Below are 14,847 nucleotides of genomic sequence, written 5' to 3' on the forward strand. Positions count from 1 at the left end.
ATCTGATTTGTTTTCTGATTCACCATTTGTTTAAAATACATGTTCATTGCAGGTCTGAACAACAAAAGGCCTACAAACAACTTTCTTCATTTATTAGAAAGACTTGACTTTTCATAATCTGATATTTCATTCAATATCTGTTGTTATGGATACAGTTAAAGTCAGAGAGAGAGAGAGAGAGAGAGAGAGAGAGAGAGAGAGAGAGTCTGTCTGTTGGCAAGAAACACCTTTTACATCATTTATCGTCATTTCCATTCAGTGAGGCTAATAATTCCTGTTTTGATATGAGTTACATCATTTCGATTTCCCCAGACACATCTAGCCTTATAGATACTTTCCAGTGTTCAAAAGATACTATAATCATGTTCTGGGTTATTAAATATTGATTTTACAGTCAGAATATCAATAAATACAGACGTAAATAATGAATAAATCATATAAACGTATTCTGCCGGTACAAATCGATCCTGTGGCCTCTAAGCAAGATTCAGTACACAGTATGAATACAGAATTAATGTTAGCAGGTTACAGGCTGCACAGAGAAAGCACTGCTGCTCTGGAAGTGATGATAACTGTGTCTTTATCAGTATTAGTATTCACACGTCTGCAGACACAAACTCCATCAAAAGTCTCTCCAGCTGTTAAAGCCGACTGACAGCCGATCCAGCTGTGATCAGCCGTTCCACCGTCATCAGAAAAAAAGACTTTGCTTCAAGTGACGCTTCTCGATTCCGCGTGAGGGGGAAACCTGGATGCAATTAAGAGAATTGGGATGTACCCAATGATTAAGATGTGTCTGAAGTCAAGACAAAAACACCAAAACTGTGACACAAGAACACAGCGTGAGTCTGAAAGATGTTAAAATGCCCCGTGCAGCAGAGAGGAACTACAGAGTTGGTTGATAATTCCAAAATGCGAACTGACTAACAGGGAATGTTTTGTCAGCCAGCGAGACCAATGCCAACAAACTGACATTATAATGATTATCGAGAACAGATCCAGATGTTTCAAATCCAACTGAGGGAGGGAAAGAGAGAAGAGGGCATGGTCTCACATAAAATTGCTACTGTCCTGGAAATATTTCAGAAGAATGAAAACACATCAAAGACATGAGAGAAGAATATATCATGATACAATGTATTATTATATTTATATAAGATCAAATGCTGTAAATATGCAAACGTTTAGCAGATAGGCATCATTTACAACAAAGGTTTTATGTTAAAAATCCAGAAAGCATTACATTACAGGTTTCCCCCGTGTAGCAGTAGAGGATCAGACACAGTGAATACGGTCATATAAACTCTGCTTTAACTTTGAAACTTACAGGACAGCTTTCCATCTTTCCAGCCTGCTGTTTGCATTCACACCAGTTACCCTGGATACCAGTGGCATCAAAATATAGGCGCAATGACAAATACTAGCATCTGTGTGTGTGTGTGTGTGTGTGTGTGTGTGTGGGTCAGTGAGGTTCAGTCTGGCCGGTAACGTGAGACCGAGATGAAACGCTCAGCCATCAGCACATTCCTATGGGCCTCGGTTTTCTTCAGCATGGAGCGAGAGAAAGAGAGAGAAAAGAAAAGAAAGAAAGACAGAAAATAAAAAGAAGGGATGTCAGTGAAAAAAGGAATATTACAGACAGAGAAACCCAAGCAGCAGTAAACATGTCAGCCGCTATGATGGATACAGTTGCCTCCTAGGCCATTCGGTAATCATACAGCAATGACTCCTCCACCTCTCATTAGTGTGTATACGTCTGTATGTTGTTGTAGTCTTTATATATAATGATACGCTTCATGGAGGCTTTGCACAAATCTGCCTGCAGCCGTGTCTGCTCCATGATGGCGGTCGACGGAGGAATTCACTTCCCACAAATATTGTCTGAATATCTGCGGACCAGAGTAGAAACAGAGCGCTGGCACTGTGATGTGGCCGAAGAACCATTTAATAACCACTTATTATGGCGCGTACCCAGACTTTTGTTTCAACAAACGTTTGTTTGTTGACATAAATTAGGCGACAGACAACTTTCAAAATTCGCAGCCTGACGTTCAAGTTGGCCGCGAGTTTGAAGAGACCTTGCAGCCTCGGGAAACAACACAGTTCAGTTTTCAGTGTTCAGTTTTCCACCATTTTATACCCATTTTTTGTGTGCTTGAAATTCAATCTTTACTACACCTTAATAACACTGAGTTACAGCTTGAAAAGGACCAGCTAACTCGCTAACATGGACTAGGTGTTAGCTAACAAACTACCCAGTAGGCGAACAGTGTCAATGATGTAGCTAGTGAATTTTGAAACTTCTACATGTCTTAAACACTCACATCAATTGGCATAGGAATGACACAGCAATTTGTGAGTCATTTTGCGTGCAATAGGAACACCTTTCTTGCTTTTTTTTGCCTGTATATAGTCTGTACTGACCGCAAGGTTAGTGCGTCCGTGTGAATACGCTACATTCTGAACAAGTGCCGTCGCAATAAATGTGACAGACGGCGCTGCCGAACAACGGAGGGGGAGTTGGACGAGTCAAACACAGGACTTGCAATCAAGAGACAGGTGAAGTTACGTTGGTGACGTTTCTGACGTGTTTGTACCTTGTTTCCGAATGTATATTATTTGGTTGAAGTACTCATTTTAAGCCCAACCATGATGTTTTTCCTCAACCTAACCAAGTGGTTTTGTTGCCGAAACCTAACTGACCATCACCGTAGTTTTGTTGCCTGAGCACCATGACCATGACCACTTCACGGTGACAACGTGGAGTGAAATGACTCCCGAAAAGCCTAAAATGCGTAATAACGACAGGGAAACGCTGACTAATCCACCTCCACAGCATCGTGTAGTTCGTCGATGGCCTAACGTTGGCTCTGTACTTCTGCTGAGCTTCTTCTGTTCAGGTTTCACAAATCACAAAAGTGGTGTTCATTTGTGAAGATTCAAACTTAGTAAGTAGCCTGTCACATACTTGTATTTGCCACAGAGCTTATTCCAATATTCCAACCTCCAATGGAAAATTCCCATTGGCTTTTCATCGAGGGAATCAGTGCGATGCTAACTTCCAGGGTTCCAGCACTATTCAGACAATAAATGGCGAAACAGTTAAACAGAAGGAAGTCTCCCCGCCATCATTATCTTGGATTATGACCACCCAGTGAAAGGTTGTGGGATAGATTGGGACCATTGCAGTGAAACCTAGGAATCCAAGACCAACTAACGGAGTACAAATTAATGAAAAGGAGCTTTGAGAGCCGGACAGTTGACTTGAGATGGGACTGCGAGGGAGAATCCCAGCTGCTGTTATTCTTACTTTTTGCTTTGTTCAGCTGGGTTTGGAGGACCGACTGCCCGGTCTGCCTCATTTTCTCCATTCTTTCCTCCATTTTTTTTTCAGCCCACCCCTTTCAACATCCCACATCCTTCTCTCCTCTGCATGCAGAGGGGAAAAAAACGCAGACTCCACAGTAATTACCCAGCTGGAACTGCTCATGGCTTTTCGGGCTGTATTAAATTCATTACCGACCAGAGAAACAAATTTTGAATACTCCCTCAGCGCAGAATGTTTTTTTTTATCGACATTAGGTTATAATGTGACACCTCGATTGTTGGCATCCTTGGAGCTGGAAGGGGACGCTCAGATACACCTCGGCACACTTGAATTCACGACCAACAGTGCCATTATTCCCCGCCTCGTTGGTGCCTCGTTGGTGCCTCGTTGGTGCCTCTTTGGTGCCTCGTTGGTGCCTCATTGGTGCCTCTTTGGTGCCTCGTTGGTGCATCGTTGGTGCCTCTTTGGTGCCTCGTTGGTGCCTCTTTGGTGCCTCTTTGGTGCCTCGTTGGTGCCTCTTTGGTGCCTCGTTGGTGCCTCGTTGGTGCCTCTTTGGTGCCTCGTTGGTGCCTCGTTGGTGCCTCTTTGGTGCCTCTTTGGTGCCTCGTTGGTGCCTCGTTGGTGCCTCGTTGGTGCCTCTTTGGTGCCTCGTTGGTGCCTCTTTGGTGCCTCATTGGTGCCTCTTTGACGATTTGAGGTAGAGGTTGAAAGGTTAGTACTAAACTGGTGACCGGAAGGTAGCAAGTGGTGAACCCAGCACAGTTATCTACTGGCCAAATTTGCAGGGACACTGAATCCTGTATGACGCATGAGTCCAGGCACAAATCACACACAGACACTCTCCGGGAGAAGCTTGGAAGTCAACCTTTATTGATACCGTGTAAAAAAAAAGAAGGAAGAAGTAATTTCAACCAACAAGAGAAAATGATATACGTCTTTCATATTTGCTTCAGTACTGCTGTTTATAGGTGTGAAAAACACAGATTAACATAATGTATCTCGTCTTGATTAGGAATGCCATTGAGCTCTCATAGCCAGAAGTTCCCCTTCAAACGCTGGTCTGCGTTTATACTGAAATTCTTGCAGAGGTGAACTGAATTACCACATTGTGAAGAACAAAATCTCTCAAGTCTCTCAAACAATAAATGTTTAAAACCTTAGTTTAACAATTTTGTGAATTATAAGTGAAAAATCTACCAAAACAAGGGAATGCCCACCGCTGAGTCAAAAGTAATAATACTTTGCTTTTCTATAAGGGAAAATGTAGTAAAATGTAATGCTGGAAATTGCTCGCGAAACCTGATTGTCTTATCCATGTCTTAATGAATGGTAATTAATGCTTCCCAATTCATCTGTTGATTGCAACATGTAGCACCTTGACATTCAAATGTGTTCTAACTGAGCTGTAATGGTATTTATGACAATAGTAAAGCAACTGATGCATCTTTCTTCTAGCTATAAGGCACTGAGAGCGATTATGAATGCATGTAGTAAAAGGGTACACGCTATAACTGATAGACGTACTTCAAAATAAAAGTATGAAAAAAAATCGAACAAGAAGAAAATTCCAGAAGGAAGTGGATAGAGGAGGAATACCAGCGTTTTTTTAAACCTCCTTTTCTACACACCGAAGTCAAAATTTCATAGTTCTGTCCATTTTTTGGGGGGCCATTCCCCCCCCCCCCCCAGAATTTTATGTGAGCCACTGCTAACACGTACGCAGCGGCGCCTTTTGCTAGCGAGGTGGCGCGTAATGCACACCAAGATTCATTCAATTTTCATTTGTTTTTTAACAAATAAACAGTGACGGGGTTACATTCCGGTTTGAAATGTGTCTCAGTGTAGCCGAGGGGTTGTGAAACGCTGGTACGCCTTATGACTTTTAACTGGCTAACTGTTGTGTTTCTAAATCCTGCGCACAGTGTCCGTCTTGTTGGCTGGACACCTTGTCGATATTCAAGTACTCCTTTATTTCTCTCGGGTAGTATAATAAATTAGATGCTCTTTGAACTGCCCTGCAGTTGCAATGTGACCGGTGATGATAAAACTGAAGAAATAAAACACACATATTGGTATTAAAGTACAGTTTCAGGATTGTGTGTGAAAAGGTATGAGGAGAGACGTCAACCTGATTTCTGGTTGCTCCATTTCAATGTCGAAATGCTGACGAAAAAGGGAATACATACTGTAGTTGTCCAGCAGTCTATTTACGCAGATACCAAACGCCCCCCCCCCCCCCAAAAAACTATATATATATATTGCTGTATTCTAAATTCAATGAAACATGAAAAGGTGGTCAAGGACAAAATCCAAAGCCTCAAAGATATCAACCAATGTAACATTAAAAACGTATCTCAATCACATATTGTAAAAACATACCTTCCATATAACATCTGTACACTTCCCTGTCACTAATGGTACACAAACTGCACCACAAAATCATGTAACTGTATCATTTCTGTAATAAAGGGTGAACATTTGTTAGCATGTTGTTGAATATTAGAAACATCACAAAAAGGTGGAAAAAAAATCCCTTTGGCACTCAGAACAATAACCAAAGTTCAAATTGTAAACAATTAATTTTTAGCAAATTTGATATTTTTTTTATCTTAATTAACAACACGACCAATTGAAATTTCTGTGAAATCGAATTGCCAAAACCTCTGATTCACAGTCACAGCAATGGAGAAAATAGTCCAATCCATTCGAGGTTTCGCCGGGTTAACTCAGATTTTCATGTACAACCTAACTTTTAACGGCCTCACTCAGTAGTTGATGAAGACGACAAAGAAATTTCATCCATTGCAGTTTTTCTTCCGTGCACTTCCTGTGCCCACATGCTTTGCTGTCCAGCAACAATCCACCCTGACCTCATAAACGGCAACACTAAGTCAAATATATGTGCCAGAATCACCTCGTTCACCCTCTGTGTGGGACACAATGTCAAGTCAAACTGCTTTTTTTCCAATATGGGAGGGGGGGGGGGGGGGTCCACTCTTCATTTTGCACGTAAACAACGACACAGACTTGTATTTATACGTTTATTCCTCCCGAGTTAATTATTTTAGTTTGAAATGACTTAAATGACACATATACAGTTTGACTTGACAGTCTCCCGTACAAGAAGGGGAACAAAGTACGACTGGGACTGGAAATGCTGCTGATCTTTGGCTGATAGCAGGAGTACCTTTGGCAGCGAGGACCACAACCTTCAACTGGAAGAACTAGTCAACAGAGGTCTGTGACATCAAAGCGGGTGCGTTGGGGGGGGAGGGGGAGTTTTGTTTTGTCTGTGTGATTCAGAGGCGGAGGCTGGGCGGGGGGCGCGATGGCGGTGCACAAGGAAGCCCCGGAGGCGTGCGGGACGGCGGTGGTCCCGGGGGTACTTGGCCTGAAGGGGGTGATCTGGCGGGAGGGCTGGCGGCGGTCGGAGACGGGGAGGCGGTCTCCGGTGGCGGGGGCGAGGGTGTGTGGATCGGGGTGCGAGGTGGGGCCTTGGCTGCCGCCGACTCTTCTTTCACCCTCGTGAAGTTGATGCATCGACCCTGAAGGGAAGCAAGGATACGTGTGAGGTTAAAAAAATGTTTGAGGTCAAATCTGCAATCAATTAGATTTAGTTTTTAGTGGCTCTCGGGTTGAATCGATCTACGTATTTAGTGCTAATTAGCAAATGTTAGCATGCTAACACACATTCCGTTCATCCCGACTGGTGAATTAGCTTCCGTAAACAAAAAGATGAATACGCAGAGCAGAAAAAGGACAAGAATCTAGCAGCGACCACCAGTTTCTGGTCTGTCACCACTTATCCAGTCGGGCATTCTTAGACGTCGATAAAAAAAAAAAATCAAAAATAGGCCTGGATGAGGATGTTCTGAAACTCTTGAAACAGTTTTCTGGCCTCATGGAATCACCGACGGAGAGGAGATGAGTAAAGGCGGCTTTCTTTGGGCAACATGCACACATTCTCTAAACTACAGCTGCGCTTCGGCTCCATCCCTGGCAGGCTTTATTGAGAAACTCATGAAGAATCAGGTTTTTTTTCTTTTTCAGCTGGTGACTAATGCTAGGCTAAGCTAACCGGCTGCTGGCGGTGGCTACGTGTTTCAGCGTATACAGATATGAGAGCGGCATGTGTCGAGCTTTTCCTTTGACAATGTAAGCAAGTGACTCCCAGGTGTTGCCGTCACCTTTTCTTTTTCTTTTTTGTAAGCCTCATTGCAGGTGATACTGAGAGAATGCAATGACCGTTGAGTTTAGAAATGTTAAACTGCATGTAAAGGGCATATTAAAAATAGCTTCATGTACGTTGTTCTGTTAGCACCCAGCTGCAGTTTGAATCTATGAACATTTTCCTGGATTAAAGAGAGAGAGAGAGAGAGAGACCGGGAGAGATAGAGAGAGACAAACTACTGATTGTGGACTAGCTCTACCTCATACTGTACTCTCTGATGCCAGTGTAATGGATGTGGTTTGGTGACACACACACAAACACACTCTCATAATAGCTAACTCCTGTCCAAATGTGTACACACACACACACACACACACACACACACACACACACACACACACACACACACACACACACACACACACACACACACACACACACAAACTAAATGCACATAAGCAAAAAACTATGTGACTAACTTTTCTATGTAAGCCAAACCATGATACTCTCTAGGCACACACACACACACACACACACACACACACACACACACACACACACACACACACACACACACACACACACACACACACACACACACAAAACCCCTCCGCTCTGAATCATGCTGAGCCTATACTGAGCAAACAAGAGGAGGGGTTGTTGAGTTCATTGCTGGAAGAAAGAAAACGTGTGTGTGTGTAGTAGTTACAGTATATGAAGAATATTCGATACATTTTTAGAACTAACTTCATTACTACACGATGCAGTACTGTAGCCGGGCCGGTGTCAAGGGCAGCTGTTGGCATGGCAATGAAAAAGGCAGTACGGCAACAGAACGACGGATGAAGAATCGGTGAACTCGGCCTCGTGTACAGAGCGAGCGTTCCTGTTCATTTAAAGGTCTGCCAGCTTTGGAGTGTGAGACTTTGCTCTCAAAGGTCCGTTACAGGGTGGGACGGCAGCAGGTAACGTAACACCAAAGGTAACACAAAAAGGCCCCATGCTTGTTTCCACTCCACTTTGGCCTTGAAATAAAACACTACGGTACCTGGAAGTGAGCCGGCCTGGGAGATGTTTCTACCGCATCGTTAGAAACCGCAAATGACTTGAGGAGGCGACATCATTTGAGTGGAAAGAGAGCAAGCGTTGCATCATGCAGAGCTTACAGACGTCATGCAACATAAGAAACACAGATCACACAAACACAGCAGCTAACTGCTAATCTCTGAAGCTAAAACTTAAAACAGATGTCATGCTTAACCTCTGTGCAACAAGAGAGACGTGGAAAGCATCATTATTGTGTACTTTGTTTTTAGTGTATTGTTTTTATATATGATGATTTTAATGTAAAGTGTCTTTGAGTGTCATGAAAAGCGCGATATAAATAAAATGTATTATTATTATTATTATTATTAGACATCGCTAAAAGCTTCTCTGGGTAAGAGAACATTTTGTTGACTGAGAATATCCAATCCCAAATCTCTTTTTATCTGACTGCCAATCTGCTTTGGTGAAGATGTAATCGTGAGCTAACGATCATTGTTTTCTATCTGATTTGTTTCAGGGAAAGCTGAAAGCAATTTCTGTCTCTGTTCCCGATTCAGTGCCAAGAAAACGCTCTTAAATGTGGAATTCCCATAAAATAATAATAAAAGAAAAAAAAGAGAAATCACTGGAACTCTTCTGCTAACAAGGCACGGTTTTAACTTGTGGTGGGGACGGGCCTGATCAGCGGGAGAGACGGCTGTGGAGAGCAGCGAGGGAAAAGGTGGAGAACAGATTGGGGGAGGGCAGGAAAGAGTGAAAACGGGAGGAAGAGAAGAGGAGCGGATGAAGAAGTGAGAACCGCGAATTACCGGCTCTTTTTAAAATGTCTTTTCCACGCCAGATGGTTTCCTGTAGGCGGGATTGTTAGCCAGCCGTCATACTGACGTGACATCATCCAAAACAACACTCGATGGATCCTTTAAACAGCGACCAAACTGTAGTGATGAATCGAAAATGAATGAAAATGAATCGAATAAAAAACACTTGCTGGTGACGATTCTCTCTGACGAATCCGTGGTCTCCAACGGTTCAACTCCGTCTTCTCGTAGTGGCTCCGCTCGCTTGGAACTTTGACCGAAGGTGGTACCAAAGAAGCACCGGGTACTATCCGCAACTTTTGCTCATAGAAAACCCCCAAAAAACAACGATTCCAAGCGAGTTGAGTAGAGCCGTGCCGAACCATGCAGTGAAAATTTGACTTTAGCACCATTTGCTTATTAAACACGCCGCTAGCGCGTCTACAAACCAAGCAGCCGACAGAATTCATACTCCTTAGTTATATGTACCACTGAATTACAAAGTGCCCATCAAAACCAGTGAAGTTGGAAGTGATAAAGAATCTCCAGAACACATTAAAACATGAACTGTCTTTTCTGAATGTGTCAGAGGGATTTAAACGTCCCTAGAGAGCCGTGTGCACTCAGTGACCTCCCGTCTTGTCTCCACATTCAAACCAAACTCTTTTTTGGGGCATTTTTTTAAACACAGAGTCTACAGGCATTAAAACGAACCCATGTGGCTGATATGAGGAGATGGGGGGGTTTTGACCATCTCACAAGCACGAACCCGTCAGAAAACACCCCCATCGAGCTACGAGGAAAAAAATTCAAGATAGTACATCAGCTAAGTAGCTTAACACCATAGATTGAAATATGAGTCCGGGCATCTCCCTTATTATGAGCCAAAAGATAAGAAATATATTTTTTATTTAATTTACCCAGCAGACTCAAGAAAAAATAAATAAATATGGGTCATCAGAGGTATAAAACACTGCAGGAGGGATGCACTTGAAGCAGAACGTGAAGGAACAGAGGAAGTGAATGTGAGTGTGTGTGTGTAAAAGCATTTGATGAGATGAAATACCGCTGAGCTACTCACATGATCCCCGGGCTGGGGTCTCATCAGGGAGACCTGGTCGTACCCGCGGCGAAACAGAGCCCAGATAGCATCCAGTTTACCCTGAACAGGACAGAGGGGAGTGGTTTAACAGCTGGCCACATCTGGACACCGAAACTCTGGCACACAATCCGTGACGCAATCAAATCCCAATAAAGCGGTTTCTCGCGTATCAGCGGACATTTGGTCTGTGGTCCTCAGCAGTGCGCCGTCAAGCCGAGAGGCTGCAGGTTTGAATCCCAAACAAACACGACAGCAGCTGGTTCTGCTGATGAGTTCCTTCCTCTCTGGTTGAAACTGTGCTGATTCGTCACGTCGACATATTTTGGTTCATGTCTGCTTAACTTTAGACACGATCCTTAATTCCCCGTGAGTCAATTCCTCCGCTGCCACAAATCGAGCAGTTCTCTGTTAACAGTTATCACTATGCAACGCTCTGCCAGGGAGGAAAAGGACAAAACAGTTTGTTTAGATTCTACACTTCCGAACATTAAGCGCCTGCTGTCATTTGATTGGACCAAAACAGTGCAGACTCCTGGGGCCTCAGTGGCACGTGCTTGAGAAGAAGCAAGTGAATATCTATACCTAGACATAGCGACATCTTTTTCAGCTATTGTCAAGACATTGTGACATAGTTATTAAAAGCACAAACTCATATAGCCTCATCTGTTGACCAGGTATGATAAACATTGAGTACATTGTCTGCTTTACACTAAGTATGAAATTCTAAAACACACACATTTTCAATTACTGCGATCAAAAAAAAAACCCTGTAACCAATTAGATCGCTTAGAAATCATAGCAGGAACACTAGAAATAGGATTTATAGGTTTGCTCTCTGGTTTGCACAACAATGGAGGTCAATGGAGAGTTAAGTAGTTAGTTTACAGCACAATAGTATTGTTTGTTTCCCTGTTCCATGTCTGTGCGGGAGCAAGTTGACTTCACCTCCTTCCTTCACTGACTGTGGTGTATGAGCGGTGTCAAATTCCCCCGTGAATCACTGCAGTGCTGTTTGTAGGCGTGTGTCATAATGCAGCTGTGAGGTAGCAGTGTCTACAGATAACGGTCAGCGTGGCGACTGTATGAAAGGCCAGTGTTGCTGCACAGAGCTGCATTGTAGTGAAGGATTAAAGCACAAACAGCACTGACGGCCCAGCCTTAATAATAATGTCTGTCTGGAGAATACGTTATATCACTTGGGCTATGTGTGCACATTGATAGCTGGAGCATGTGGTGCTTATGCAACTAATGATACATAAATATGACCAGAACAGGCTTTATTCCTCCCCGCTGTCTTGTGAAAACTTTGCAGCCCCACTCGTGGTGCTTTTCATGTTTTAACGTCGGTTGAAGGAGTTCAGGCGTCTCTGCGGGCGGAGAAAGTTCTGCCGCCCGCAGTTATTTGAAACTCGCTGAGGCAAGAGCTAAAAAAAAAAACGCACAGTGGTCAAGCTGTAAGTGAGGCAGGCTCTTTGTGTTCCTGAAAAGCAGACATTTTGTTACAGGACAGCCGAGTGGCTCCTCTGCTGGATGAGTCTGAACCTGAGTGTGCGTTTACCCGGATAGGCGTGTACCACTTCCGGTCCTGAGGCGCCTTCTTGTTGTGAGGTTTCTTGGGTTTGGGCTCGAAGGGCTCGTACTCCTGCTCCGGCATTTTCACCACGGCGTTCTTCGGCTTCTCCAGCTTAGCCCCCTCCTCGGTCGAGCCCTTCCCTCCCCAACGCACCTACAGACAGCACGCAGCGCATGAATACACACGCTAACAGCAGCAGGCAAACTCATCTACAGTGGTCTGATTCCACTCTGTTGTTTTGGGTGGTAGATTCAATCGTGATTGTTAGCGTCACGCATTTTGGTCATCTTGTCACCTCCATCCTCTTGATTCCTCCGATTCCTCTTCCTCCGTAATAAGAGGCATCCACAGTGGGCCATTTCTTCTTGGGCAGGCCGTCTTCATCATCTGAACTCTCCTAAATCATGAATAATCACACAAAAACCGACTTATTTCCAGGTCCCTATTAACTCCAATGGGAGAAATGAACACGAACACGGATTATGACCCATTCCTTAGGTCCACGGTCACCAAAGTAAATACTGGACCCATTTTAACGAGCCACATATCTCTCGAACTTTCTCACACAAAATGTGTTTCAGACAGACAAATCTGGAGTCAATGATCTTTCTCTGTCTCAGCAGGAACATCTCATGAGATGTGGCAACTAACGTTTGCGACCGCCTTAGCTGACGCACTTTTGCAACGCTAGGTCTCAAATCAATCAACTCGACCACATTTTTATTTGTTTAATTCATTGTAGATTTTTTATACGATACTATACGTATCAGACACACATTCTCCATTAGACCTGGTGGGTATGTGTGTGTGTGTGTGTGTGTGTGTGTGTGTCTTTTTACTCACGGGCTCAGGAGGAGGTGGAGGAGGCGGTTCTTTGATCACCTGTGGAACAAAGAGAGATATGACATCGATGAGCAGAGGACCTCCTAAAGCTCTGTGTGTTGTTTTTGTAAGGGCCCCCTCAGCTGCTTAATGCCCCCTTTGGAGTCCAGGCAAACCTCGTTGAAGCTCTGGACAACTGTAATTTAAGTGTTTTTTCTTCTTCTCATAGTTTACGTGTTCTCACCACTGTGCAGCAGAGAGGCCAGAACCACCACATGAAGAGCAGGGCAAGCAGCAGGAACAACACCAGCAGGGTGATCAGGAGGATGGTGCCGTCGAACTGGAGAGGAAACACACGCGACATCAGAACGTTACAGCACCACTTCCTCCGCCCACGTGCTGGACGGGGATTTTGAACTACAACCGTGTGGAGCAGACGTTCCTGCACTGCTCGTACCAGAGTAGCAGAAGAGGGAAGAGAACAACTTGTTAAGATAATATACAATAATTATAAAAGGAGCACCAGAGTAGTGGGAATGAAACTCGAGTTGCAGGAGGATGTTGTAATACTCCTGTTGCTTTCTCCATCACTTCTGCCAATGTAAATATTCACGTTTCTTGTTTTTCTCCTCTACGACACTGGTCAGGGTGCGCTGTGTGATCGCTGAAGGAATCCATCAGTTGCTTTGCTCACTGAGAGCCAAACGTGGCTCCCATTACAGACCACAGATGAGGATCACATGTGGTTAGACTTTCCCCTATCACTAATTATCATCTCTCAGAAATTTCCCAAATCAGCAAGTTTTCTTTGTGACGTAACAGCGTTCAGCGGACCGCAAACAGTGACCACATCTGCACACACACACACACACGAGTGTGTTTTCTCATGCTGTAGGGCACATTTTGTGGACTAACTACAAAGGCTAAAGCTGTGGCGCTTTGGGAGACTTTGGGGAAGGGCTCGCATTGTTTGTTGCACAAGGCCGACCCCCATCACAACTTCACCAACTCCTCGTGTCCCCTCAAGCCTGGTGTGACTTCAGCCTGCGTGGTTCAGTTTAGTGGCGAGAAGCAGCTAATTGCTTTGCACAAGGGCACTGCTGAGATTGAACCGGCAGCCTCACGGTCATGAACCTGCTTTCCAAACCTTTTTGTCTCCTGAGGGTTCAGAGGAGCTTTTTTTGGACGGATCGCTACTACAAACTCCTGTGGATTGGGTCCCGGAAAAAAAAGAAGAGGAAAAATAACAAAATTGAGAAAGGGGAAGATGAAAGAGGTAAAGGGGGTAAGGGAACCTCACTGCAGAGAGCAAAGCAACAAACTGCTCGGAGGTTGGACGGGACAGCAGAGGGAAACCACATGCAATACGATTCGTATCTACACCATTGAGTGACTGATGAGGCTAAATGCATGAACAGGGGACAAAAAGCTGCCACTTACACACTCTGTGGTGGTGATGTGCACGTTGCTGCTGATGAAGGACAGACCGTCGTTCATGCTCACTTGGAGATAAATCACCCTGAAACAAAACAACAGACACTCAGGGAGAGAAACTCATGTTGGATGATGGATGATGGAACAATAGAACAGCCGGTGATTGGAGCACGTCTTGTAGCCTGAAGCGTTTCCTTCTGAAGCTCAGTTTGTTTGAACCAGGATGATGTCATTTGAACTTGGCTTCACACCAAATCACGTCACCGAACCGAAGTGAGAATGTGAGACAGGAAACAGCCACAGAACACACAAGACTGTGAGCTGAAGAACAGAGAGACAGTTCAGTTGTATCTTCAAACTTTACTGGACTCAGCAAAACACTGTGTCCGACACGAGCTGCTTGGTGAGTCGCGGGACTTCTTGTTTACGGTGTCCGTGTCGCTTGTAATTGAGCAAGCTGAGCCCAAATGAGCCGGATACAAATGTTTTCCACCGGAGGAGGGGGAGGAGACAGACTGTAGGTGAGGATTATTGTGGAAGCGCGTGAGTCTTTGTTGATGGTCTGAAGAATTC

The 14,847-nt window shown here is 44.3% G+C and overlaps 1 protein-coding gene across 1 annotated transcript in view; it reads right to left on the minus strand.

Moving 5' to 3' along the window:
• Nucleotides 1-4,176: 4,176 nt before the first annotated feature.
• antxr1c (ANTXR cell adhesion molecule 1c) overlaps nt 4,177-14,847 on the minus strand; it is a 25,466-nt gene continuing 14,795 nt past the window's right edge. The window contains exons 12-18 of the mRNA XM_079293256.1: nt 14,281-14,359; nt 13,085-13,180; nt 12,862-12,900; nt 12,314-12,415; nt 12,004-12,171; nt 10,425-10,505; nt 4,177-6,873 (exon numbers count right to left, since the gene is read on the minus strand). Of these exons, the coding sequence (XP_079149382.1) occupies nt 6,628-6,873; nt 10,425-10,505; nt 12,004-12,171; nt 12,314-12,415; nt 12,862-12,900; nt 13,085-13,180; nt 14,281-14,359 (811 nt within the window). The 3' untranslated portion in view covers nt 4,177-6,627. The remainder of the gene's footprint in view (nt 6,874-10,424; nt 10,506-12,003; nt 12,172-12,313; nt 12,416-12,861; nt 12,901-13,084; nt 13,181-14,280; nt 14,360-14,847) is intronic.

Source organism: Melanostigma gelatinosum (assembly GCF_949748355.1).
Source record: "Melanostigma gelatinosum genome assembly, chromosome: 21".
Lineage (NCBI taxonomy): Eukaryota > Metazoa > Chordata > Actinopteri > Perciformes > Zoarcidae > Melanostigma > Melanostigma gelatinosum.